The 26,349-nt window shown below is 36.6% G+C and overlaps 6 protein-coding genes across 6 annotated transcripts; 4 read left to right on the top strand and 2 right to left on the bottom strand.

Moving 5' to 3' along the window:
- Positions 1 to 765: 765 nt before the first annotated feature.
- Positions 766 to 5,742, top strand: FKBP53 (FK506 BINDING PROTEIN 53). The gene is made up of 11 exons (XM_021430411.2): positions 766 to 916; positions 1,220 to 1,293; positions 1,640 to 1,878; positions 2,037 to 2,179; positions 3,089 to 3,434; positions 3,571 to 3,723; positions 4,179 to 4,452; positions 4,770 to 4,857; positions 4,960 to 5,001; positions 5,116 to 5,164; positions 5,292 to 5,742. Exons 1-11 carry the CDS (start codon positions 904 to 906, stop codon positions 5,371 to 5,373), a joined length of 1,503 nt encoding a protein of 500 aa, XP_021286086.1. The 5' UTR covers positions 766 to 903; the 3' UTR covers positions 5,374 to 5,742.
- A 776-nt stretch (positions 5,743 to 6,518) lies between these two features.
- On the top strand, positions 6,519 to 10,316 carry LOC110417904 (enolase). Its single transcript, XM_021430497.2, has 17 exons — positions 6,519 to 6,686; positions 6,892 to 6,955; positions 7,113 to 7,177; positions 7,383 to 7,430; positions 7,533 to 7,619; positions 7,706 to 7,786; positions 7,880 to 7,981; positions 8,064 to 8,144; positions 8,243 to 8,317; positions 8,550 to 8,612; positions 8,727 to 8,807; positions 8,906 to 9,100; positions 9,188 to 9,238; positions 9,376 to 9,464; positions 9,632 to 9,683; positions 9,803 to 9,859; positions 9,989 to 10,316. Exons 1-17 carry the CDS (start codon positions 6,621 to 6,623, stop codon positions 10,067 to 10,069), a joined length of 1,338 nt encoding a protein of 445 aa, XP_021286172.1. The 5' UTR covers positions 6,519 to 6,620; the 3' UTR covers positions 10,070 to 10,316.
- Positions 10,317 to 11,513: 1,197 nt separating this feature from the next.
- Positions 11,514 to 13,280, top strand: LOC110418278 (rRNA processing protein-like protein). The gene is made up of 2 exons (XM_021430960.2): positions 11,514 to 11,636; positions 12,196 to 13,280. Exon 2 carries the CDS (start codon positions 12,206 to 12,208, stop codon positions 13,094 to 13,096), a length of 891 nt encoding a protein of 296 aa, XP_021286635.1. The 5' UTR covers positions 11,514 to 11,636; positions 12,196 to 12,205; the 3' UTR covers positions 13,097 to 13,280.
- Positions 13,281 to 14,077: 797 nt separating this feature from the next.
- LOC110418279 (uncharacterized) lies at positions 14,078 to 14,978 on the top strand. The gene has a single exon (XM_021430961.1). The coding sequence runs from the start codon at positions 14,248 to 14,250 to the stop codon at positions 14,662 to 14,664; it is 417 nt and encodes a 138-aa protein (XP_021286636.1). The 5' UTR covers positions 14,078 to 14,247; the 3' UTR covers positions 14,665 to 14,978.
- A 636-nt stretch (positions 14,979 to 15,614) lies between these two features.
- On the bottom strand, positions 15,615 to 20,598 carry LOC110418277 (AT hook motif DNA-binding family protein). The gene is made up of 5 exons (XM_021430959.2): positions 19,434 to 20,598; positions 18,062 to 18,129; positions 17,214 to 17,345; positions 16,560 to 16,721; positions 15,615 to 16,253 (listed from the first exon to the last, which is right to left on the bottom strand). The coding sequence occupies exons 1-5, from the start codon at positions 19,798 to 19,800 to the stop codon at positions 15,957 to 15,959; spliced, it is 1,026 nt and encodes a 341-aa protein (XP_021286634.1). The 5' UTR covers positions 19,801 to 20,598; the 3' UTR covers positions 15,615 to 15,956.
- A 248-nt stretch (positions 20,599 to 20,846) lies between these two features.
- PLE (Microtubule associated protein (MAP65/ASE1) family protein) lies at positions 20,847 to 26,156 on the bottom strand. Its single transcript, XM_021430272.2, has 14 exons — positions 26,067 to 26,156; positions 25,921 to 25,971; positions 24,862 to 24,945; positions 24,518 to 24,724; positions 24,178 to 24,429; positions 23,874 to 24,083; positions 23,625 to 23,780; positions 23,339 to 23,498; positions 23,086 to 23,237; positions 22,915 to 23,002; positions 22,651 to 22,724; positions 22,485 to 22,559; positions 22,040 to 22,319; positions 20,847 to 21,770 (listed from the first exon to the last, which is right to left on the bottom strand). The coding sequence occupies exons 3-14, from the start codon at positions 24,931 to 24,933 to the stop codon at positions 21,313 to 21,315; spliced, it is 2,184 nt and encodes a 727-aa protein (XP_021285947.1). The 5' UTR covers positions 24,934 to 24,945; positions 25,921 to 25,971; positions 26,067 to 26,156; the 3' UTR covers positions 20,847 to 21,312.
- Between the last annotated feature and the right edge of the window lie 193 nt (positions 26,157 to 26,349).

Below are 26,349 nucleotides of genomic sequence, written 5' to 3' on the forward strand. Positions count from 1 at the left end.
TAAATGTAATGTAATTGTTTTTACATTGTAATGTTCATTTCTTATAATGTACTTAATTAAATCATCAAAGCACTACTATATAAAATTCAATCATTTCTTTTAAAAATATTTATATATATTTTTAAGATTATAACCATTTGAGTTTTTGTATATAGTATCCATCAAGTACTTATTCTATTTATTACATTCAAGAAAGATTTACTTGGAGGTAGGATTATGTAGCGGTCGGTTGTTATTGCAACCGTCGGTTGTTTTGATTTACCTTATTGACCAATCGGCTTGACCGTCAGGAGACTCATTCCTCCGAACTAACCAAATAAACGACGATTATTTTTTTTTAGGAGGAGTGAAAAAGATAAAAGTGCCATTTATTAAACTCCTAAAGCAGCCCTTATCCTCTATACCCCTGCAATTGTTTCCCTTTTCCCTGACCTAATTCCCCGTCCACTCCTTTTTTGCCTCTCCCTAACTCCCTCTCGTACTTCTACCGAAACTAGCAACCACCAAATTAAAGTTAACTCCTCTTAAAAAACCAACTAAACCAAGACTCTTAAAAATCGACTGTAATCGATTTTACGTCTTATGCCATTCAATCAGCTAAAATTTTAAAATTTTTTTATTAATTTTATCAAAAACAGAACCGAAAACCGACCGAACCGAACTAATTTTTGTTCACTAGTACTTGGTGGTCTATAGGACTTGCACAACAGTTTGAGGCTTGGGACAAGGTCCACGTGTCACCTCTTCATACTTGGTTGCATACGTTTTCCGTAATATCTCATGTACCATTCCGAACCTGATAACGGTCGCGTTAGGGTTTTTTAAAAATCCTAAAGCGAAAAACCCTCTAGGGTTTTGGAAATAGCTGCTTTTCGTGACCAAAATTTTCTCCATTCGGAAGAAATGGGTTTCTGGGGTCAGTTCTTCTATTATCTTGGGCAAAACCCTTTTGTTTTCGCTTTAAATTTTTTACAATTTTCATTTTTAAATGTCATTTTCGATGTGTTTGGTTACTGGAAACTGTAGGGACTAAGCAAATTGCAAATCGAACTATGATAATGGGCTTGGATCGACGTAGATGTTTTGAAAGGAAATCTCAAGTTTCATTATCATCTTCCTGCAAGTTTCCAGTAATCAAACGGGGCATTAATAGTATTAGTATTTGTTTATTCCTGAAATTCTCAATTTGTTCTCATAACCCTCTATTTTTTTTTATCAGGAATTGAAGTCAAACCTGGAAAACCGCACCCTTATCACTCCGACAATGTGCGGGGAAAGCTTCACATTACTCAGGTATGTTCTCCTGGTTCAGAAATTGGAAGTGAAAAAAAATTGATTTTGATTTTGATTTTTTGAATATTGATTTATGTTGGAATTTATTTTCTTTTATAAAAATGGTAATTAATGTAGTGGTAATGTTGATTGTAGTTTAAATGCGCCTTTATGAGTTGCTTTGAGGTTCTGGCCCTTCTTTAGTGGAGTGATTGTCTGTATGGAATGGAATGAAGTTGAACCGTTTACTTAGCATATATTAGTCTATGGTTTGTTAGAGTTTAGGCTTAGTTCTCTGAATTGCTTCTCCAAATCATTTTTGGATTTCTAAATTAGTTTTGTTAATCTATCTTATGTGATAACTCAGGCAACTTTAGGCCTTGGATCATCTACAGAGAGGGCTGTACTTCAGTGTTCTGTAGGACACAAGAGCCCAAATATCTTGTGTTCCTTGTTGCCAAATCAGAATGAGACTTGCTCCTTAGATCTTAAATTTGATGAAGATGATGATTTAGTCGCTTTTTCAGTAATTGGCCCACGAAGCATCCACCTCTCTGGTTACTTTGTTGCCGCTGATGGAGATCACCTAAGAGATGAATATGAATCGTATCCTTTTATTTATCTTTCTGGTTTTAGTGACTTGAATTTGCGTATTCCGTTTTGCTTAAAGTTTCATAAAAGAACTGAGAATATGGTTGAATTATTTAGAACTCCAAATATGGTTGAAACATTGCTAGTTTTAATTTCTTTACTACATTATGAAGTGATTCTTATGGGGAGGATATTGCTGAGACTGAGTCAGAAGATGAGTCCTCTGATTATGATTCTGAAGATGAGTATGAAGATGACTTCATAGATGATGATGATCTTGAATTTTTTCCACCTTCACCTGTACCAAATAGTGGAGGTATTTGGCACTTTGATAGCTTAACTGGAGTTCACTAACTAGAAATTGGATCATACATGTTCCTTTTCGTACTATGTGTATCAAATCTGCAACCTTCCACAGGAAATTTCTTTTAATTTTTTAATAATTTTATATTGGCTAGGACCTAGAAGTAATGTATGGCCAACATGGTTTGAAGTAGTGTAGTCTTGACCCCAAAATTTTGACCTATTGGCTCTGGAATTTGGGTTTGTTTTGAACAAATTGAGGTTTTGGTTAAAATTGACATCACTGCAGACGTTTGGCCTTTTCTTGAAAATTTAGAGAAGCTTTATTTTGTTTAAAACCTGTCTATCAAAGTGTCTAGATCATAGCCCTTGGGATAGAAAAAAAAAATTGTTACAATCACTTGTTCCCTAAATTTTGATCGACTGGTTCAGGTATTTGGGTTTGTTTTGAACAAATTTAAGTTTTGGTTAAAGTTGACGTCACTGCAGAAGTTTGGCCTTTTCTTGAAATATAGAGAAGCTTTCTTTTGTTTAAAACTTGTAAAGTGTGTAGAACATGGCCCTGGGTGTAGAAAAGAAAGATTGTTACAATGGAAAGTATTAGCTAAAATCAATGTAACAAAGGAAGATTTAAGAACTATTTGGTAGATGAAAATTAGTAAATATAAATGATTCAGCTGCTTTCTTTAAAAATATCATTTCAGTGGTTGACAGGGAAAATTGTGGTGAAATTTTTATGTTTTAAGTACATTATGAGAGCGTTTACCAATAGATTAATTTATTATTTCACTTTATTGATCCACTGCCCATTTTCTGAAAATAATGCCTCAGGTTTTTGTACACGTTCATTATTCCATGTACATTGGTACTGGTACTTGACAGGCTTTTTGCTTACTGTTCTTTTTTTTTTAATTAATTATAGTTGTAATTGAGGAGATAGTGGATGATCACAAACCTACAAATGGAAATGTGGAATCTAAACGATTGAAGAAAAAGAATAAATCAATGGACTTTGAGGACAGAAGCAACTCCCAGCAGCAGCTTGTTGTCAAGAGAGGTGCTGGTGTAACAGTTTTGGAAAGTGAAGATGAAGATGGCTTTCCAGTTTCTGCTTCACATAAAAGTGAAGATGCTATTCAAGAGCCTCAACCAGAAACAGAGAAACAGAGAGAAAAAATAACAGCTGAAAAAGACAAGAAGCCAACAAAAGATGGTAGTGAAAAGAAAAGAAAAGTTAAAAGAACTGATGAAGATGGTCTACAAGAAAGGTGAGATGGCCTTCAACTTAACAGTCTTTCCTGAACTTGGTTAGTTGGTTCTATTAAGTATATTATTCAGGCACTTAAGTTGCTAATAATATGCTAAATCCATTGATCTTTGAGATGGTTATGAAAACCTTGTTAGGAAAAAGAAGAAGAAGAAGAAGCAGCAAAAAGAAAAGGGTACAGATAACATCAATGGTTTGCAGGACGAAGTTCAGCCTCTGAAGGTAGAGAGCCAGGATCCAGAGCAGGTTTTGCCTATTGGAAACAAACATGATCAGCCATCCAATGATATGTGAGAACTGTTTCCTGCTTTTGTGTATTCATGGAGAGATATGACTGTAGTTAGACAGAGTGTGCCTGTGGATATATATGCACATGCATGTAAATTTACTTGTTGAGATTTTCTTTATAAACCCTTCACAATAAAAAAAAGTCATAAATTAATGTGTATTAAGATCAAGTATACTGATTAGGTGTAAGTTAAAACCTTTTGGATAAAACAGGGCAGGGAGGAGAAACTTTCTTCTTAATCTGTTGATCGAGCTTTACATAAGTTGGAAGAGCTGGCTTAATAATCAATGGTACTTCATGATAGACATATCCAAACTTTTGAAGTGGTGGAAAGTTGGAAGTGACTTATTATGTCAAATGCATAGATTCTGATTTGCATGGTAGGCTGATGCTAGATGTCGCCCTTAGCTAAAGTTATATGTTAGTTACCCAAAAATGTTACCGTTTGCATGGCAGGGTCCTTGATTCAGATGCAGACAATGTGCCTGGTGAGAACCATGCCGAGAAGAAGAAGAAAAAGAAAAAAAAGAAGAAGAGTGCCCAGGAGAATCGAGTGGATGCAAATGCAGCAGTTTCACAAGGTAGAGATAAGGATACTTCCACTTTGAAGTCTGAAGAGAAGCAAACTGCTGGCAAGTCTTCTCAAGTGAGAACCTTTCCAAATGGATTGGTCATTGAGGAGTTAGCAATGGGCAAACCCGATGGTAAAAGAGCATCTCGTGGGAAACAGGTTATTCCTTGTGCATTAAGTTTTCAGTTGGTCAGTTTTCCCCCACTGACAAAAAATACATTAGTGCTTTATTTTTTCCTGCAATCATGAAAATGCTTTCATCATATTATGGATATTTTCTCAAGTAAGGGAATGGATAGGAGATTGCCTGAAAAGGTAATGGAGCCTGAATACCTCGGAATAGATCTCAATTATTCATGTGATATGATTTTGAACTATATTTTATGTCAAGATGAGTTGTGTATTAATGTTATGCATGTATGTTATAATTAATATTTAGTTGGAGATTCTTACGCAAGTCTGTTCATTTGGTTCAGGTTAGTGTCCACTATATTGGGAAGCTCAAGAAGAATGGAAAAATATTTGATTCCAATGTGGGAAGGGCCCCTTTTAAATTTCGTCTAGGTACAAGCATAAGACTTATGAATTACCAGAACTTGATATCTTTTTGGAGGCAAAATTTTTGAGTAGTTAATTACGTATAATTATTTTGCTTTGGTTTAATAGGTGTAGGAGAAGTCATTAAAGGATGGGATGTTGGGGTCGAAGGTAAATTTTTTTGAAAATTGTCAAAATTTTTTTGAATTTTGGTTATCCTTGTTCTCCTAATTCCATTTTGAAGCATTTATATATAAATATTTCTTGAACGTATATTGACCTCAGGCATGCGAATTGGGGATAAAAGAAAACTCATAATTCCACCATCCATGGGGTATGCTATTCTTTATTTCTTAAGTACCTGCATTATACTTCAATTAATGTAAATTGGTCGTACAATGTTGTGTACCTTTCTTGTAACTGGCAATCTTGATCATGTTTAATTGCAATTGTTATTGCAGTTATGGTTCTAAGGGTGCTGGCAGCAGGATACCTCCAAATTCATGGCTCGAGTTTGATGTTGAGTTGGTTGGAGTTCGCTGATTAGCCTACTCTTTTTCTTACCTCCCAAGCCCTGGAAAAGGTTTTTCACTGCTTTGAGTTACCTTGAGCCGGAAAAGAAGGAATGAGAAAACAATCTTTGATTGTCTTGCAAGTTCACAAGTTCATCCGATAGTCTGTCTCAATTCTGAATGGTGTGACTGTGAGGGAAGTCGTGATGACAAGTTTTGGCAGAAAGACTGATTTGCTTCAGCTGAAAGAAAATAGGAAATTTTGAATGAAACGTTTGCTCTTTATGTTGTTTGTCTCAACGATAGAAAAACCTTGGATAGATACTCATGTTTTATCTATTGATTATTGAGGTTAATGCTATAAGAAAATTTTTAGCGAAAAAATGGATTATTTTATATCTAAAAAATGTTTCAATTATTATGAAATAAATCTAAAAGAGTAACTATAAGAGAAATATAAAAGAAAGTATTTAAAGAGAAAAAGTATTTAGAGAAAAAGAAAAAATCTTATTGAAGTGTCTCTTTACAAGATGAAGATAATATTTAGAGATTAGATAAATTATATCTTAATATAATTTGATTTACATCAAATTTAGATATAAATTATATAAATAGATATTTATAAAAATATTTATAACATCAATAAAATATTTTTTTTCTTTCTGAAAAAATTATTTTTAATAAAGTGAAAAGAGAGGTAAAGATTCAATATTAAAAAGAAATTTCGTAATAGTAACATGAACGACACGCAAATGATAGAGAGAAAAAGAAAAGACAATTGAACATAATTATTTAACACATTTATGAATCCTGGACTTGTTGCTGTTACAAGGAACTTCACTTTCTCACTAGTTTTCAGAGTACCATGATCACGAAGAAAAACAATTAACGCTCCAAACCCAAAAGCCTCTAAACCATTTGAGCTGCCGTGGTTTAATCGAACCATGGGCGCTAGAATCACTTCTTTTCATGGCGACGCCTCGTTAAAATTCCAGTTTTACCCTCACTTCTCGAATTTGGTAATTCGTTTTATTACTTTTGCTATGGTACTTTTATGGCCCTCCAAAAAATCGACAAGAAAACCATCTCCACCGTCCACGATATTACCCAACTTCCACGATCAACGGCCCGCATTCGGTTCCTCTATCCCTTTTTATATATTTTCCCCTCCGAGCAGCTCTCACTTTACTCAGTTCTCTGGGGAAGGAAACGAAACTCGAGTGGTAGTAAAGACGAACCTCGTTTATATCGAAATAAAAATAAAAAAAATACCAAACAATGGTTACGATCAGGTCTGTCAAAGCCCGTCAGATCTTCGACAGTCGTGGAAACCCCACCGTTGAAGTAAGTTGTTGATTTCATTTTAGCCGTCCGATTTATATTTCTACTAGCATATACATTTCTTTTGTGTTTGTTTGGTTTTTTCTTCCTTTAATCATCGTTTTTCATATGGCTCTATTTGGTTGAAGAGAAACTAAGTGTTTCGTAGTGTAACTTTTTTTTTTTTTGAGTTGAGTGATAAGTGTGAGTTGCATGAAAAATTTAACAGGCTGATGTTACTCTCTCTGATGGGACCGTAGCAAGAGCTGCTGTGCCAAGTGGTGCTTCCACTGGTAATTTTATTCTCTCTTACATTTTACTATTATCTGTTTTAGTTGAATGCATTTATTTAATTTATTTATAATTTTGTTAGTTATCGTTAAAAATGGAAAAACTGAATCTGTACCGATGCTATGTGGTCACTTACTCGCTCCTTGTTTACTCTGAAAGGTACATATGAAGCTCTGGAATTGAGGGATGGAGGGTCTGACTACCTTGGAAAGGGTGTGCTTAAGGTAATTTCTTTTTCTTTTTTCCATTGTTGTGTAGATTATAGATTTGAGTTAAATTTGCAACTCTTCTTTCTTCTTTGGTTATTCTATTTCACAAGCTTTTGTTAAATTAAAACATGAATGTCAATAACCATTGTGCGCGTGCGTCTATATTTATTGATGGAGTTGTAACTGTTTGGCATGGTTTTATTATCTTGATGATGTTTAGGCTGTGAAGAATGTGAATGCAATCATTGGACCTGCTTTGGTTGGCAAGGTATTATATGGAACTTTAAATTGTGATTTTTTTTTTTTTTTTTGCTGTGTGTGAAGATCATTAATGTTTTGAGTTTTATCTTGCTAATCCTTATGTTCACAGGACCCAACAGAGCAGGGAAAAATTGATAATTTCATGGTACAGCAGCTTGATGGAACAGTTAATGAATGGGGTTGGTGCAAACAAAAGGTGTATCTTATTTTCTTTTATTTTTTCTTTGTCTTCTGGTTATTTTAATTGCAATTTCCTAATTAGCTAATGGATGATTATTTCAGCTTGGAGCAAATGCTATCTTGGCTGTTTCACTTGCTGTTTGTAAAGCCGGCGCCGTGGTGAAGAAAATTCCCCTCTACCAGGTAATGTGTCATACTGTTGTATTGACCTGTTTGGTTTGTCACCTAATATTATTTTTCTGTAGATTCACTCTTTTTGTGTCTTCTAACTTGCAGCACATTGCCAATCTTGCTGGCAACAAGACCTTGGTCTTGCCTGTACCTGCATTCAATGTTATCAATGGAGGTTCCCATGCAGGCAATAAACTAGCGATGCAGGTAAGATTACTAAAATTTTTTGAAGCATGGTTGGATTCCATTTTGCCTTATTGAAGTCTTTAACTATTTGGTACTTGTCCAGGAATTCATGATTCTCCCAGTCGGGGCATCATCTTTCAAGGAAGCCATGAAGATGGGCGTAGAAGTATATCATCACCTGAAGGTAGACTTTTTTCCCTCTTTGCCACTTACTTTCTTCCTGCTCCCTTGGCTTCTTGTTTTTCTACCCTTGTAGTTTGTTCTTACTTGTTGCTCTTTTAGGCTGTTATAAAGAAGAAGTACGGACAGGATGCTACTAATGTTGGTGATGAAGGTGGCTTTGCTCCTAACATTCAGGTCTGAAATAATTTGCTGTTTGCTAGGAACCAAATTCTAGGTCTGGTTTAGCGTGAAGGGCCTTTTGCTTCTCTTATTTCTTTTATTTTTCATAAAGCAAATGTATAAAATGAATTGAGCTTACTACTTCGGACCATAGATTTGTAATGAACAATGGACCTCAGGATCCTGATTATACCAACCGTTTAGATAAGTAATTTAATTTGCTTTGCATGGATATTATGATTTGCAGGAAAACAAAGAGGGACTTGAGCTCTTGAAGACAGCTATAGCAAAAGCTGGGTACACTGGAAAGGTTAGTTTCAGAAATATTCAGCATGTTAACCTAAACTGGTGTAGTTATATCATTATCTACTATGTTTTTGCTGAAATCTTATCATCAAAATTAACTTTTTATCTTTGTTGACAGGTTGTTATTGGAATGGACGTTGCTGCTTCAGAGTTCTATGATAACAAGGATAAAACCTATGACTTGAATTTCAAGGAAGAGGTAAAATATGTTTTTCATATGACATCTGTAACTTTCCTGTAACATTTTCTTTAATTTAAAGTTAAACTGGATTACTTATCAAAAAATTGTTGCTACAGAACAATGATGGATCACAAAAAATTTCTGGAGACAGTTTGAAGAATGTTTACAAGTCATTTGTGACTGATTATCCAATTGTCTCCATTGAGGATCCATTTGATCAGGATGATTGGGAGCACTATGCCAAATTGACCTGTGAAATTGGTGAGCAAGTGCAGATTGTTGGTGATGATCTCCTTGTCACAAATCCTAAGGTAAAAGACTTTATTTATGATTTGGATTATAATATAGAGGTTGGCTTTGTGGAGTTGTTAATGCTCTATGTTTTATGCTTGCTTCAGCGCGTGGAGAAAGCAATTAAGGAGAAGTCCTGCAATGCTCTTCTACTGAAGGTAGCTTTTGACCAATTTTTCTGTTCTTCAACTAATCTTGTACATGATGTAGAGTTAGCAGTGTATTTGTTTTTAGCTGTTGGCTTGCTCAGATTAATAAAATTCTTCGACGATATTCACGGTTTGTTATTTGTCAGGTGAATCAAATAGGTTCTGTAACTGAAAGTATTGAAGCTGTAAAAATGTCTAAACTTGCTGGTTGGGGTGTCATGGCAAGCCACCGAAGGTATGGCTCCCTCACTTCACAACACCCTACCAATTGTTTTTTGTTATATCGATCTCTGCATTTAATATGTGACTTATTTTAAGAAAATATATTTGATATGTCCTGATGGTTTTAGATATCATTGTTATGTGTATTCCTCCTTACAATGTTTTCGTTGTCTAATGTAGTGGCGAAACTGAGGATACTTTTATTGCGGACCTTTCAGTTGGGTTGGCAACAGTAAGTGTTATGCTAACTCTTATCTTGTTTTACTTTTAGTTTTCACCAAAAAAAATTCCTTGCTTTTTAGTTTTCACTATTTCCATTTTGAGTTATTGACCTACCTTTTTCCGAAACAGGGCCAAATCAAGACGGGAGCTCCTTGTAGATCAGAACGTCTTGCCAAGTACAACCAGGTAAAGGCTTATTCATTCTTGCTTTTAGCTTTTAGGCACATTCTCTGCTATCTCTATCATTCTTTATAGGAGGCAGATATAGTCTTCAATTGTACTAACTATTTTATGATATGGATTGCACAATTGCAGCTTCTCAGGATTGAAGAAGAGCTTGGAGCTGCTGCAGTTTATGCTGGGGCAAAGTTCAGAGCACCAGTAGAACCCTACTAGGTTCATTGGCGATTCCCTGTACTGCAATAAGCTTCATGACGCTGCGGAAGTCAAGGGTCTTTTCTAGTAGTAGGAAGGCTTAAATTAGTTAGCATAGTAGAATATGAGGTATTCCTGAGTGAAGGTGTTGTTTTGATTGGGTTCACTTTTTCCCCCTTTTTCGAGTAGTGTTTTTGTAAAAACTTGTTTCAGTTATAAATCTTCACAATTTGAATGTGATGCTGTGACTATTCTCTTCCTTGGGTAATCTAGAGTAAAGGGTTTTCATAATTATCTTTTGAATATATGGGCTTTGAATGGTTACATACGGGAAATTATTGGACTGCACTTTCATGTCCTAGGTCTTGTCCGCCCATGGGAAATTAAGGCGTGGGGACTGGGGAGTGATATTAAAGTGACGTTTACGTTGTAAACCAGTGGAGATGACTACATACTTTGATAGGGTCAAGAGTTGTTGATAAATGCCCCCGTTATTGCTATATTTGTAGTATTTAGCAAGCCTGTCAACCCAAGGAACTCGGTAGTTTCTTGTCAGAGGGTGATATATTTTCCAGCAATGTGTATCAGGTTCAGGGCATTCAATTCTATATTATTTCACCAAGAAGCCTCTAATTAAGGGCTTGTTGGGGTCAAAATTTGTCATCTCCATTCCGTCCCTGCCATTCAAGGCCATTTTTCGTGTAGAAGAGAATTCGCGGTTCCTTGTATCTCCAATTTGTTGTAATCATCGGGGTGACTTGATTGATTTTTCATTTTGGGTGTATGTGTGACACCTTAATTTTTGCGTGTACTACTAGGAGTCAATTATTCGTAAAGAGTTTAATTATTTGCTAGAAATATTTTGGGTAAATTATTTCTATTTTTAAAATTTTGATCGACATTTTATTTTAAAAACCTAAATATTATTAACGAAAATTATAAAAAAATTAAAATATTTTTTATTAATTTAAAAATTATTATTATATTTTTAAAAAAATAAAAAAAATAAGAGTGCTCTCCCAAAAAAGAGACCACCGGCCGATTCTCCCAGGGGAAGACAGCAACGATCAGTGCTGTCCAAAGGACTGGAGCACCGAATCAATCCTCTCAAGGGAGAAGCTCTGGTGCTCCCCAAACAAGGAGTTTTTTCTTTTTAATTAATAAAAAAAAAAGAAATAATAAAGGTATTTTTTTAATCAAAACCTGAAAGTAAAAGTATTTTATCTTAATATTTTTGGTGAGAGAGTTTACCTAAAATTGACTTTAGAGTAAATTTTGAGCTCCAATAAGTAACTAAACAAATAGAAATAGAAGGATTGAGCCTCTTTAAACAGTGGACTTGTTCGGAAATCGGAGCCCAACAAAGAAAAATTCAGAGTGCAATTTGTGTGGGGCCTACATAGGAATAAAATGCAGCTGGCCCTACATTAAATGGGCTTTTACTGTGTTTAAATGTAAAGGCTAACTAGGTCTCCTGCAGCCCAACTGGCGTTCTCCTCGCCTAAACAAATAGCTTCGGCTTCGAAATTGCGACTCTGAGCAGCTTAGGGTTTTGCTGAGGTTTTGAGAGCCGGCGACTTGCTCAGAGGTATTTTCTTCTCCATTTTACTTGCTTTTCCACTTCTCGTATTTCTAGTTTACTGTTTCCAATTCTTGGAGTATGAAATGATACGATTTTACTTAGGTATTTGCATTTATTGTTTCTTCTGGAAATCACGAAAATTGATATCAGATATCAGGTTTTGATTGCGTTTGTCTTGTTTTTACTTCTCTGGAACCTGGTTTAGTTCAATGTAACTTCTTGTAAATCTAGGATTGTGTTGTGCTCTTAACTCAAAGTTTGGGAAGGTTTGTGGCATCCTTTTTCTGTTTGATATTTTGTTTTGGAAAACTGATTCACGCTGTTGGATGTCCTGTACTTTCTTTGCGGTGAATTACCTTTACACCTGGTTAACAGAAATTTAATAGGTTAATGGGTATTTTCTTTCTTGGACGAAGCAATATCGATTTTGGTCTGCTATTTTCTTTGCCTGGTCACTCATGACTGTGATTACCTTATAGGGATTAAAAAAGTAGTGTACAAAAATTACTGTATCCTATTTGGATCCTGGTAATGAGTTTTTGAAATTCCCCCTCTTTAATGGTAGGTTTTACTCAATGGGACTACCAAGTAAAAAAGCAATCTTACTAACTGAGAATTCAGAGGAAGATGATAATGTAATGGATGATCTTACTGAGGAAGAGTCTGAATCTGGGTCGGAATCAGAAGAGGAAGATGTGAAGTTGGCTGAGCCTTCGAAGAACTCTATATACAATAGGGATGGCCTCATTGAGAAACTTCAAGATATCAGCTGGCCAGAAAACGTTGAGTGGATGCACAAGCTTTCCTTTGATATTGATCAAGAGAAAGAGGTGGATGTGAATGATGACCTGGCAAGAGAGCTTGCTTTCTACACACAGGCATTGGAGGGGACAAGGTTGGCGTTTGAGAAGTTTCAGTCAATGGGGCTACCTTTCCTTAGGCCTCCTGACTATTATGCCGAGATGGTTAAAACAGATGCCCACATGCATAAGGTGAAGGGCAGGCTTTTGGCACGAAAGAGACAGATTGAAGAGGCTGAGGAGAGAAGGAAGGCTAGAGAGGCCAAGAGAATTGCTAAAGAGGTTCAAGCTGAGAAGTTGAAAGAAAGAGCTAAGCTGAAAAAACAAGAGATTGAATCAGTTAAGAAGTGGAGGAAGCACAGGCAGCAGAGTGGCTTCCCTGCTGGTGGCAAAGATAGTGAGCTAGACTTGGGTTTCGAAGATGGTAAAGCATTTGAGAGGTCGGGCAAGAAAAGGCCAGGGGTGTCTCCAGGGGATCGCTCTGGAGGGAAGGCAAAGCAAGGTGGTGGAAAGGGTAAGAATGGAAAAAACAGGGAGTTCAGGAATTCAAAGTTTGGATTTGGAGGGAGAAAAGGTTTGAGAAAGCAGAACACTGCCGAAACCACGAATGATCTGAGAGGCTTCAATAAAGGCAGTGTTGCAGGAAACAAGAAAAGCAGAAGGTGATAAGAGCTAGGACCTGTTCTCACTTCTGGGCTTTTCTTTTTTGCTTTTATGTAAACTTTAAGCCGTTGTTTCATCTTTAAGTATTAATTTTCTTTTTGATGTTCGGGTTGAGTAATGGTAGTTTGAAGTCATGATATTAGTTAACTATGTTTTCTGGGTGGAATTTACAAAGAAAATTATCCGATATACATAAATTATATTATGAGTAGTAATGTTGAATCAAGATCATTAGTTTGCAATGAACCTGCCAACTTAATTCTTGATCCAACCTTTGTTTGGCATCAGAAAAAAATGACATTGGAAGCATAGGAATTGCTTCAGCCAATGCTGCTCAGGCCTCATAAGCGAACTCAACAGCTGGATTATGCAATTTTCTTCCCCCAAGAAATCCAAGTTTGCCAAAGAATAATGCCAATATGTTATCCGGAGAGAAAAATACAAAACAGGCCAATAATGCAAGGTAGTTGGTGTTTGATCGTACTGTCGTCCGATTCTGAATTCTATCATAACAGATTCTTCCATGATTCTTATTTTGTACAATGTATTCGAATTTTGAACTCAAAATGTTCGATTAACATGATTTATATATGGCAAGTCAAATTTCCAATGAACAATCATCCGTTATCTTACGATATAAGAGAATTTTGTTATTTTGATCTGCCCGTTTCTTGATTGCCTCGTTATTCTCTTTCTCATTCATAGGAGAAAACAAAAAGTTTCAAAAAGACATTGCTTCGTTGTAAGAGCCAGAAATTACCCAAGGCTAAGCCATTGATGACATAAAAGAGTACGGGAGACCGAGAAGGTTCCGTTCCATGTGCAGCATTTGGGACTAGTAAAATGCAGGGAAGCCCCACTTCGCAGTTGTCCCAAACCATCAATAGATTAATGATTTTTTGGGAAAAATAACCCATTAATCATTTATCAAAAACATTATATAATCTGTCAGCTCCTATTAAATTATAGCTTCCACTCAACACTTTCTGCTACAAAAGCTTCTCATCCACTCTTTTTTCTTAGACTGTGCAGCGCTATAAATAGCCTTAAAATCCCCTGGTAATACCAGTATAGTTTGATCAACTGTTGCCCTTTCTCCTCGCTTCACTTTCTTGTCCCTTGTTTTTTTTTTTTTTGGTTCGTTTGTTGCAACCATGCTTGATTCTACATTGGATTTGATAAGCCAAGCTGTTTCCAACGATCTTTATGTCTTCTGTCTCTTCAATTTGATCATTGTTATGATCCTCATGGGTTCGAAGCATGGCTCCAGTTTCGATCAAGACTATGAAATTCCTCTCTCAACACCTACATATCATAAGCAAGACGCAGAGGCTAAGCAATCACCTGACATAAGTGAACGAGCTATGAATCCCTGTAGAGTGCCAGGTGCCAATGAGACAGCTACTGAGGGCAACAAAGGGACCAAAAATGATAGTAATGGCAACAGTATCATCGTTACTGATGAAGATGATGAAGGGGATGACGAGCTAAGGAGAAGAGTAGAAGAATTTATCGCCAAGGTCAACAGAGAATGGAGAGCAGAAAAGTTAAGCATGTCTATTTCAGCTTAAAGATACATCTTCAATGCATATATCTTCTTTAGATCATGCCCGAATCCTTCTTTTAAATTGATGGGTCATGGCTTCAGGAAATTCCTCCTTTTTTTTTCTTTTACAGATGAGTTTTTCAGCTTGATAGTTGAGAGCAGCAAAACTTTCTGCAGCTTTGTTTAGAATTCTACTCTGCCTCTTGTAACTGAAGGCTGTAAATTTCGATGATGGAAAGGAAGAATAAAATGAGAGTAAACCCTTATTTTGTTTAAAATTATCCGTATCGACTTTAATGATTCGACCTGTCTACCTGGGGCATGCCTGAAAAAGAGATGCTTTTCATGTACGTGTTTTAATCTTGTCAAGAGAATTTGTTTCAAGCATCAAAAGGACTTTGCATACTTTACAAGCGAAGCAAGGGCATTCATATAAGAATTCTTTTTCTCTCTGTGCTGCCCAACTGCTGTGTTCTTGACCATTAAACTATAAGGTTCATTAGAAAAATAGTAACGATAAAGCAGTCTTTGAACTAATTTTACTCCCAAATTCAATGAAATAATAAAATGGCCATATTTATTACTAATGGCAACTTTGTTATCTTGATGATGAGGCCTGGCCTGGCTTTTATTCTTTCCACGAACATAATCTTCTGCAAGTATGGATGGTGAAGAGTCAGACGACGCAGATTTTGACTTGAAATTGACCATGAAAATAAGTTCTGGGGTTGTATAATAATATTAGCATTGCAGAGACAAGGAGTGGCCCATTAGCCATAAACACTCTTAAAGGCGAGCTTTGGAAAGGTTAAATTATCTTTGAAACTTGTAGTAAATTCTAAAGTGAATTATATTCAATTAAGGGTCAAACATCTTTGTGACAAACTTGAAATTGTGGGATGCGGGATTTTGTGAATTATATTCAATTAAGGGTCTTGAGTTTCTACAAACCATAATCAAAACAACAATGCAATTAAACCTTCAAATCATTCAGATACATGGCACTTAAAATCAGAAGAATGGCACACCAGGTTTCGATCATTTCATAAAATTTTACACCAATGAGTAAGACAACACTTGAAAATACACCATACACCATGACAACAGCCGCATACTGATCCTAACAAACTAGAAATACTACCTAAACCTATCGAGAGGGAGTACAATTATGGGTTAAAACCATCAAGATGTTAAACCTACTTTTCCCTTGGTAAGAAGCCAATGAGCTTATAGTGGTTTTGGACAAAGTTGACTTAGGAGCCTAAATGATGTGAAAAGAACAAAGACGATAAGCCAGCTTCTGACATGCGGATGCCATCAACTGGAAACCTCACACTGTGATAGACTGTGGCCTTTTGATTCCTCTCCAGCTGAAGACGATTTATTGTCAATAGCAGAGTTTCTAAAGCCCTGGATAGGGTTCAAAGTACCCAAATTGTCTCCAGGGAATGGAGCGGTGAGAATTGGCTTTACTCCACCATAGGACACCTTAATTTCTTCTGTAGACATCGTATGCACAGCTGTAGGGCTCACAACAGCTGCTGCAGGTTCAGTTCTCTGTTTCTTGTGCTTCTGCTCCTGCTGGTGACCTAGTAGGAAACTGCCCACAACAACCTGTTCACTCAAAACGATTGAGAAAGAAGGTATTAGACAACGACAGTGATCCTTTTATTTATTGCTAGTGTTGTCCACTGGCCAGGTTGCAGCATTCCACGTCCTTTGAAATAACATTAAACCATTGAGTTTTTGCTAATATTTTATGTCAATATCAACTGTCTGAATTTTCTTTCCAAAACAAGATATCATCAAAACATATGGAAACCTTGTGTGTATATTTAGAAATTTTGAACTACTTAATGACCTTCAAATTCTTTGTTCTTTGCCTCTTTCTTTTTGATCTTTCATAGAATATGGTTTTACCTGCACAGGACCAGCTGCTACCAACAGACCAGCAAGTCCCCCTCCTAAAACACGACCATCTGGGCCTGCCAATGAAACACTCATCCCACCAGATCTACTCTTTGTTCCAGCATTCTCAGTAGGCATAAATGAACCAGACAAGGAAAGGATCTCAAAACGTCCCTGGAGAAATAATAAGGAAGCTGGGGATTATTACTTGACAGCTATGAGGATATAAAAATTACAAACGCTTAAAACACCAACTGTCCAGGCTTGGAAGCTTCCTCTAATACAAAAGCTAAGCAAGTTTGAGTGGTTCTAGACTGGATCGTGAGTTACTTTTTGGGTGCAAATGAAGGCACAAAGTAGCCTCATAAATAAAGCCATCTTAATATGTGCATCCATGGAAAACTGAGTTCTATGCAGATGCCACATGTTTTCCTGCCCTTCTTGCAGAATTAAGTGAAAATAAAAGCTTCAAAGCATATCACATATTGACCTTCTAAGGAAACTAACACCCATCCCCTGGAGTTGTCCCTCTGATGCAGAAGTAAACCCAAACTGGTCTTCTCAACTGGTTTAATGGGCCTCAATAAAACAAGGAAGCCTAGTAACTAAAATTTCATGCATCCTTATGCACTTGAACTCGTATGAATGGAGGATGAAGGGACACACCTCATATGTCAGAGTACCACCAGATGAAGTAGGCTGCCGAAGGGTAACATTCGAAATAGTGCCATTTGCAGAGAGAATGCAGATAGCTCGAGCTCCTTGTTGAGAAAAAGACATCACCTTCATTGTAACATCCTATAACAATGATAAGGAAAAAGTAAGATAAAAAAAAAAAAACAGAGAAAAAACATAATAGCTGAAAGATGTAAGAAAAGTCACCTTTCTAAATTAAGAGATACATATGTATGTATATACGTGCATGTCTATATATAAAAGAAGAAAATTGGATTATTGCGCAATTAACATCCACCAAAGTAGTACCAAAGATAACATGAATGCATTTCTATATTTCTTTATTTGCTTGACTACAGATATGCATTTATTTATCCCATTGGTTCTATTCAAAATATTATAACAAATTCTGTAACTTACCAAGACAGTCATAAGATTTTTTTTTTTTTTGGGGCGGGGGGGTGGGGGGTGGGTGTTGGCGGAAGGGAGAGGAGGTGGTGTGGGTGGTTTAATGAATTTGTTCCATTCTTGGAAACATAGACTCTTGGAAGGAGTTGGGATAATAAAACCCAACACAAAGAGGGAGAAAAAAGATTGAAGATTTAACAGGAATCAGGAAAATACCAACTTGAACATTTTTTTCATCATTATATTAACTGTGCAGAAGCAACCACTGTCCTCCATTATGAGAATTTATTTCCTCTCTAGAGCCACATGTGAGGCACAAAAAAACAGTTCAGAGAATTTTTTTTTCTGCTTAAACACAGAAGGAAACACTATACAATAATAACACCAAATGCCCTTTGCTCATTGTGACAAGTTATGTTACCGGCGCATACCTCGCCAGCATTTACAGTGATCACATGAGGTGTGAAATTTGCCCCCACAAAATATGCGATTCCGTCACCTATAAAAAGTATTCAAATTAGTAAACAAAAATAAAGTGGCACATTTTTTTGCAGCATGTTGATTGCATTTCAAAATTAAAACTTTGTCTTATCAATAAAAAAACTTTTTAAAGATCAAATAACCAAGCAGACTCATAGTAAAACTAGATCCTCTAGCTGGGTGCCTAAGTCCAAAGAGGGGAAGAGAAAAAATTCAGTATCATTGACATCCAAGTTAACTGGCTATTCGCCAAAGCACATAAAAGTGTAGCACGACTCCTATATTGCAGTCAAGCTTAATTCTATCTAACGTACTGCTTGGGTAAGGAGAGGTGGAAAACTAGAAACGAGGCATTCTTGTGCAAAAGTAAAGTAAATATATACATTCATCATGGTGCTTAACAGTACTATGGAGTCAAGACAGTAATTATACTTCCAGTTTCATCTAATGACTGAGATGCAAAGGAATTAGGAGTATAGCAGTAACTGCACAGCAGAACCTTACAGATATTCTGCATATTAAGAATGTTCAATGAAACTTTAGTACGGTCAATTCAATTTTCAGAAATATTGTCTTGAGGTTCATGTTTAAGGTCAAAGGGTCCAAACTCCAAATCAAGACAAATTACGGTAGGGTCCATTTTTACCCTCAATTTCCCTAATATGATTGAAGATGATGCACTTCTTCATTGTTGTTTCTTTTTGTGATTTCCTAATAGCAAGTGTGATGATTTCACCACAGTCAGCAGGTCTGTTAAAATTAATTACCAGGTCAACGAGTTGTGGACCTAGTTAGCTCAAAGCCTCGAATGAGTATATTTTACCTTACCAACTAAAGCACAGAACAAGGAGGCACTTGCACCTTGACTAATATTCTGGTACCTTACCATTTTCCCTGTCCAAAGGCAAGTACAGTACTCTGGACAAGAGAGATATTCAGATTCCCTTCGTTTGCAACATCGTTATCAAATCATCTTGTCCTTCAATAACTACCATTAATTCCAGATATGGGCTAGAATCATATACAACGGTCCCACTCCCATTTCAAACCCCACAAAAACACAATCTCTATTGACTCCTAAAAACTCAAATCAATGAATTATCCATTTATCCCTCTCTCCAGAAATCAAAACAAGAATACCTCTAGCTTTTCACACTACCAATCATTAATAACGTGAGTAGAAACTCTTAACTTTTTAACACAGATTTTTGACCCCAGATCCCGATAACCAATGTAACAGTGAATACATCAGTTAAAAGCCTCTTCCAAGATTAGAAAGCAAACAAAAAAAGAAAAGAAACAAATTATTCATTTTGAAAATACCTGGGCTGCTCTCGAACTCATACTTATGTGACTTTTTGACCGCGTCAACCGGCCGCCCTCTGCCCCGTTTCCAAGGGGAAAACTCTCCGCCCAGAGGAATCGACGACGATATCGGCATCGGTGACAATGTCATTGCCAAAGACCCATCTGGTCCGTACTTTCTTGGTCTGCCTCTTTTTTTCTTCATTTCTGAGCCGGTGCTAGGTCCCGGCGGCGCTGCTACGCTCGCCGGAGGTGCAGCGGTGGCCTGCATTGTGGGCCCCGCATGTGGAGTAGGGTTTTCCGTTCTGGGTGCCACGTGGTAGCCCTCTGGAGCTTCATCTCCTTTCACTGTGACCCCGGGCGATGGTCCCTCTTTGTCCTCCATTCATATATGTTTTAGATCAAGACAGTAATAGAAAAAAAAAAACCAAAAAACCCAGAAAACCACTAGCTGCCTAAAACCCTAAAAACCCTACAACCTACGCATTAAAGATTCAAACTCTCTTTCAAATTTGAGTGATCAGAGGGTTCAAAAGAGTTAATTTTGAAGAAAAAAAAATCAAAAACAAAACTTCAGCTGAATTACAGAGTAAACAAACATACAACCAAAAGAAATGTAAAAACAACAACAACTTTGATTAAAATTCAAAGATCAAAAGAAACCCAGTTTCATGAGCATGAAATTGGGTTCACTTTTCTTTGTGAAAACACACTTTTGTGGCTTAAATATTCACCATTGCAGAGAATACACAGAGCTTGAAAATGCTGACAAAAAATTCAACAAAAAAATTATTAAGAATTACAGAGAAGAAAACTGCAAACTTTTCGGTGTAAGAGATGAATTTGTTCAGGAAACAAGAATTTAGGGTTTTGCAGGAAAAGGAAGAGAAATAAATAAAGTAGAAAAAATTGAAAAAATTAAAAAATTATTAAAAAAATGAAAATATAGTATATATGATTTAATATTGTGAATTTAGTTAATAATTATTATTTTAATTGCAAAATTCAAAGTATGAATTTTGGTTAAGAAGATGGTTCACGTCCGTCTTGGAAAATTAATAAAGGTAATTTAATAAATGGCAAAAGATAGAAAATTATGGATGCTTAAAGAATATGAAAATTTGGGAAAAAGTAAAAAATTTTCAATTTTAAAATTGCATTTTTTAATTATTTAAAGCTTTAAAAAATATATTTTAAAGCTGTAAAGCTCGCGTTGGAGCCATGCCATTTTCCACGTACTGACATCTTCTTTGTCTTTTCAGTTAAACTAAAGTTGACTATAGTAATTTATACTAAATACCCTCTTATTTTGAGAAATCTACTGTTAATGCCACTGTAAACTTGAAAATCCGACTTTTTGCATTTTGCCCAAAAAAACCAGGAAAAAGAAAAAAAAATTAAGGAAATAGAAATGGGGAAACAGCTGACAAGTAGAAGCAAATTATGCAGTGCTTGTCTCTCTCATTACCATAACCTTTAAACACGAAGGAGACACAGATTTTTGTCCCACTAAATGTACAAAAAATAAGAAAAAAAATCAAATTTTCACCAAAAATGAAAATGCAATGGCTTGTGTACAAGGAAGCAGTAATGTTCAATCGGAACGCCAACTGAGTTCCAAATTAAATACCAAAACATGAGGATCATCTTCCAAATGAAAACCCTTATCATTGATTGGGAGGGAATATTGATATGTTCAAGCATACTGGAATTTGAAAGCTCGCATTAGTCAGAAGAACTGTTGCAACATTTTCGTCCACGCTCACGCTCGCAGACTACATACACAGCAGAACAGCCAATTATAATTGACTGGTGCCATTACAAACCGGAGGGGAAACAGAAACGAATAAAATCAATTTGATTCAGCTTCAACTTTCAACCAAGGTTTTATGAAACATCATACTTGTATCAGTGATGTTATTTGTGTTTTAGAAAGCAGAAAAGCAAGCCTTCTTTCCTCGAAGGACTGCTCGATCTCCTCAGGCATTTCTTCTACTGGCTTGGTAATGAAAGGTATTGGCGGAGCTGGGGTCATGGCTGTCTGCATCGGAATAGACACTGTTGAAGGTGTGGAGGGCACAGGAATAGGCATTGCCTTGGGTGTCCTATTCTCTTCGTCAACCAAAGAAGTTGTCTTCAAGGGAGTAGTGTATGACAGATCATTAGTCGGAATCGTTTTCTGTAAAGTGTCACCATTATCTTCTAGCATGTTTGTCATATTGGCTTTTGATGATACTGTGGAAGAGATGGGCGAGAATGGCTTACGAACCAATGGTGACTCTAGTTCATTAGCGTTTACAGCACTGGAAGAGTGCTTTCGCACAGGAATGTCAGCAATGTCCAGGCCTCTCCTAACTGCAAAATGTTGAAAAATGTAGTCAATAAATTTTTGTTGAGAATCCAGTTTGTTTTGGCAAGTAATACTGAATCACTTAACACTAAGGGAGATTGGGGAGACTGCCCCAAAAAAAAATGGCAAGAACAAAAATTCCAAGGTTCACAATTTAAACTAATCTCCTTTTAAAATATTCAGGATGCTTTGCATAAACAATTGTTGATTGTTATTTTTTTTAGAAAGCAGTTAAGATGTTCTTGGTTGTAACAAGCAGAGACAGAGAACTTACCAGCTGAGAAAGCTGGAAGGGCATCATCTTGACGGTCATTTTGAAAAATTCGCTCAGTTTTCTTACTAGGACGTGTTTGGGGAGTAGCCTTTGCAGAGTGCAGTGAATCAGGTTTATGAGTGGGAAGCATTGCTCCTCCCAAGGAGACTCTTCTATTGCTTGCACCTCCAGTTGAAAATCTAGGACCCTTTTTTACACTCTGGGGCTTTGATGGGCTTGGCTTTGACCCATAGAGCGCCTCTTGCTCCGCTATTAGCTGTCCCTGAAGTTTCTTCTGGTCCTGAAGCATAAAAATAATAGTGCATGACAATTAGCTCAGTTTCAACAAGGAAAACGCCCATAATGGGTCCATAATTACATAAAGCATGGCTCATAACTTGGTGAACTAGCATGCATACATGCACTGAGATTTGACAACAAGTTTAGAATAATGACAGGCCCATACCCGCAATCTACGCCTTTCCTGCTCTTTCTCTTGTCTTAAAATAGTATACTCTTCAAGCATAGAAAGCAGACGAATCTGGATAGCGTAAAAGGGTCAGTTAGATACCAACAGTGTAAGCAAATCTAGGATATGAAGATTCAAGGGTGTAACTGGTAAGAGTACTCACACCATCATACATAAATCTGATCTCTCTCTCCTTTTCCCATGCCAGGGTCTTTGAAGCCAATGCCTCCACCATTCCTAAGTTAATATTACAAAACAGCTTCAGCACTGTGTCAACTAATTCTACTTAAAATACGTAGGAAATAGAAATTGATTGGAAGGAACCTCAAAAAATGGGCTTCATGATGTGATACCATACTCAGAAAACTAAGCTTAGCTCTGTGACATTTAAACTTTCTCAACCTTTTTTCTAGAATGTACCATATACCTGGAAGTTTATTAACCAAGGATCGAGCTTTCTCAGCATGCTTGAGTGTAAGATGAGCACCTTTTCCTGCATTGTATCGGTTTTCATCCTGTTGAATAAGAGACATTTAAATGAGGAAATTATGGTAGGATAAAACAAATTAACACTCTGAAGAGATGACAAAACACCCACCCTGTTATATTCCTCCAGCCAACACTCCTCATCACATGCCGTCAACCATTTCTCCACCTTTTCAAGTATTTCTTTCCTGCTAAAAGCTTCCTCTTTAACCTTAGCAATTTGAAGTTCAATTTCTTCTAGTATGGTAGCAGCATCCACAGCTCCTGGATATAAAAAGTAAGAAATGACATTTGGTAGGAAGAGAGGGAGGGGGGGTTGGAATTGAAGTATAACTGATATTATAACAATAGCCATTAGTATGTACCAGACTCGATAGCTTCAATGGCATCTTCTATCGCACTGTCTGAATCTGGAACCAGGTGTGTTTTTCTACAGATATCCTCTAGCTCTGATCTCTTCTTGAGGACAAGCTCTTTCATTTTGCTTGACTTTAACTCTTCCAACCGAGAAACTTCTGCCTCAACCTGCAAGGTATATCATGTTTACTTCTCAATAGTCTGCAGTAAAGCACTTACTACTTTTACAAAATTATAGAACCAAGAGAAGCAACAGAAGATCAGTAAAAGTGGCTTTAAATGTGCATCACTTACATAGTTGATGAAATCCACACAGAGAGTGTTGGGTTCAGTAATTTCATGTTCTGAAGCAGCTATATTACAGGTAACATTCTGAAACATCTGCTGCTCGTCAATAGGTGTATCCATTAGATTCCATAACTCCAACATGGTGGTAGCAAGATCTTGGAGCTGCCAAGGGTCAAAGAATAACTATTATGGACAAGAGAAATGGAGAGCGAGAAGATTTTGCAATATAAGAAAGGCTGAAATTAACATTTTTACCCTTTGCATTCTCTGTATCTTAACTTCCCGTAACTTTTTAATTGCTATAGCCAACTTCTCAATTGTATTATTGCTAATACTCCTCAATCCGTCAGAGTCTCCTAAACTAGGATGGACCTCACTAACTGTGAGCTTGAAATCCATACCCATAACCGAGCAGAGTGAGTTCAACACATTAAGGTGGTCCTGAACCTGCTTCAGGCGATCACTCTGTCCAAGAGAGAGATTTGTCAGCGAGCTTTTGCCGTGACCATACAAGGTGGAAAGTGGAAACAATAAAGAAATGAAAAAAAAAAAAGTTTACCTTCTCTTTTTGAAGTTCATGGAGCTGTCTATGCAATTCTTCAAGCTTCCGTAAGGATAAGTCAGTTTCATCTACAACTGTCTTCAAAGAAACTGATTCTGTGGATCCATAAATCTCATTTGTGATCTTTTGTATTTGTTCTAAAACGTCTATGAACTGATTTCTTCTTTCGACCTTCCTTTTCCTCATCTCCTCCAGTTGTGGAAGAATTTTCCTGAGCTCCTCCTTCAAGCTTCCAGAGTTTTGATCAGACTGAAAAAGTTTGACCCATAACATAAGTAAATAGTCCAATCTAATCAGAAAATTTTCATCCAGTGTTTGTTATTCTTTCATTCCTGACCTGCCTAATATGCACTGGCCTCTCCCCCATTGCCGAACAGATGGCAGCAAGTTCAGCTTCAGAATCGGCAATTGTCTGTCTTAGCTGAGCTCTGCAGCGATTTGCTTGATCCACCTTTCGTCTGTATACTTCCAGGCACTCTTGTTCGAGCTCCAGCAGCATTTTATCCCTGTCAGAGTCTGTCTCCCCGACTTCGTCCCAGATTATCTAATTTTTTCCAAGAAATAACGGATGTGTAAATATTAGATTGTGTTAAAATTTAGAATACCAATAGGACAGTTAAAAGACATTCTTGAACTGGGAGAATAAAACAACAAAAAAGGGGGAATCATCTTGCTAAATACCTGAAGTTCGTATAGAAGGGTTCCACACGTTGTTTCCACTTGAAGAAGTGGATCATTTTTTGGAGTAGACATGATGAATAATTCCTGCCATAACCCATATCTTCAAAAATCAGAAGAAGTCCAAAATTATAGGCACAATAAAGCAAGCACAAAGAAAAAGGAAAAACCGATGTTCCAGATGGCATATAAAAGTGTAAAATATTGCCAACACTGGTTCGGATCAATTTTAGCTGGAAGATTGAGAACAATGACATGAAAAAACAATGTTACAGTCAGTTAGTAGACAACCTCATGCTTTAAGCTTGCATTGGGACATGACAATTGATACTTATTTCATGTTTCGAACAAAAACATAGCTACACAAAGTCATAGGCTAAATTTATAACTGCCAAAAATGACAAACAGACAAAGTAACTTTGTTCTGGACATCTATACGTTGAAATTTGAGGATATCTCAAGACAGCAGCATCCAAGTTCGATTAAGTGGTTGTTCTGGACATTAAGAAATGTTACTATATTAGGCAAACACGTAGTACATAGGACTGGATTTCCATAGTTTTTCTAAATTAAATATAAAATGAAATCTAAACCGGAATTGATTACAAAAAAGAAAAATCTTAGGATGAAAATGTCAAAGAAAAGAGAAAATGACCATTTGACAGACATAGATGACATTTGATCCATGACCATGAGATTAACCCTAATTGCATTAAGATCTTACTACAAAACATCAATTGCAAGCTCCAAAGCTTTCGACCTAAAGTCTGAACCTTGAGGTAAAGATTAATTGCATGGATTTTACTATCTTGATTACCTCTAGATAACACGCTAAATCATGATTTCGTTCCAAACATGTTAGTTATTAATCATTAGAAACTCACAATGAGCTATTATTAAATGAAGAACAGCAGATATAAGCCTTAAGCTCTCCTCGTGCTTTTGTTTTTTTTTTTTTCCCTTCAATTTCTCATCAGCCAAATATGGCAACAAGAAATTGAAGGGAAAAAAAACAGAGCAAAAAGAAAAGAAAAGAAAAAAAGTGGAAAGATGAAGACAAACCTGAACAAAGAGAGATTGAAACGAACAGTTTTTCCTCTCCAAGGTATATTTCTGTTAGCAAGAGTGAAAATTTCGTCAGAAGATGCAGGCTAACCTAAAAAACGCGAGAATTAAGGTTTGAATTTTCGATTTGCAACAAAAAGTACCAAAGGTTGAGAGAGAGAGAGAGAGAGACAGAGAGTGAAGGCGTTTATGGAAAAAGGACCGTTGAAGAGCGCTTGTTAAGGATTTGTTGTTAATGATGATAGGGATTGGATTCGCTAGGAACCAAGACGATTTGAATTTCAAATCCCACGAGGGAGAGGCAGCGATTGTATGTACCCATCTGCACTCGATTTATACAAACTTACACCGTTGGATTATCTTATGACTTGAAATCCAACGGTCAATATTTGTTACATTCACAATCGGTGGGACATTGGATCATGA

The sequence above is a fragment of the Theobroma umbraticum genome, unplaced genomic scaffold, assembly GCF_002168275.2.
Source record: "Theobroma umbraticum cultivar Fairchild unplaced genomic scaffold, ASM216827v3 scaffold_50.0, whole genome shotgun sequence".
NCBI classification, from domain to species: Eukaryota; Viridiplantae; Streptophyta; class Magnoliopsida; order Malvales; family Malvaceae; genus Theobroma; species Theobroma umbraticum.

Bases quoted from the DNA above. Each gene is read 5' to 3' on its own strand.
- FKBP53 (XM_021430411.2), top strand. The intron at 3,435-3,570 runs GTGAGATGGCCT...AAACCTTGTTAG, and splicing joins GAAGATGGTCTACAAGAAAG to GAAAAAGAAGAAGAAGAAGA. The intron at 5,002-5,115 runs GTAAATTTTTTT...TATTGACCTCAG, and splicing joins ATGGGATGTTGGGGTCGAAG to GCATGCGAATTGGGGATAAA.
- LOC110417904 (XM_021430497.2), top strand. From the start codon at position 6,621: ATGGTTACGATCAGGTCTGTCAAAGCCCGTCAGATCTTCGACAGTCGT. The intron at 7,620-7,705 runs GTGTATCTTATT...TGATTATTTCAG, and splicing joins GGGGTTGGTGCAAACAAAAG to CTTGGAGCAAATGCTATCTT. The intron at 8,145-8,242 runs GTAGACTTTTTT...TTGCTCTTTTAG, and splicing joins AAGTATATCATCACCTGAAG to GCTGTTATAAAGAAGAAGTA.
- LOC110418278 (XM_021430960.2), top strand. From the start codon at position 12,206: ATGGGACTACCAAGTAAAAAAGCAATCTTACTAACTGAGAATTCAGAG.
- PLE (XM_021430272.2), bottom strand. From the start codon at position 24,933: ATGTCTACTCCAAAAAATGATCCACTTCTTCAAGTGGAAACAACGTGT. The intron at 24,725-24,861 runs GTATTTAGCAAG...GGAAAAAATTAG, and splicing joins CCCTTCTATACGAACTTCAG to ATAATCTGGGACGAAGTCGG. The intron at 23,238-23,338 runs GTACATACTAAT...TTTTATATCCAG, and splicing joins CATTGAAGCTATCGAGTCTG to GAGCTGTGGATGCTGCTACC.
- LOC110418279 (XM_021430961.1), top strand. From the start codon at position 14,248: ATGCTTGATTCTACATTGGATTTGATAAGCCAAGCTGTTTCCAACGAT.
- LOC110418277 (XM_021430959.2), bottom strand. From the start codon at position 19,800: ATGGAGGACAAAGAGGGACCATCGCCCGGGGTCACAGTGAAAGGAGAT. The intron at 18,130-19,433 runs GTATTTTCAAAA...TACTTTTTATAG, and splicing joins TGAGTTCGAGAGCAGCCCAG to GTGACGGAATCGCATATTTT. The intron at 16,722-17,213 runs GTGTGTCCCTTC...TTATTTCTCCAG, and splicing joins GTGGTACTCTGACATATGAG to GGACGTTTTGAGATCCTTTC.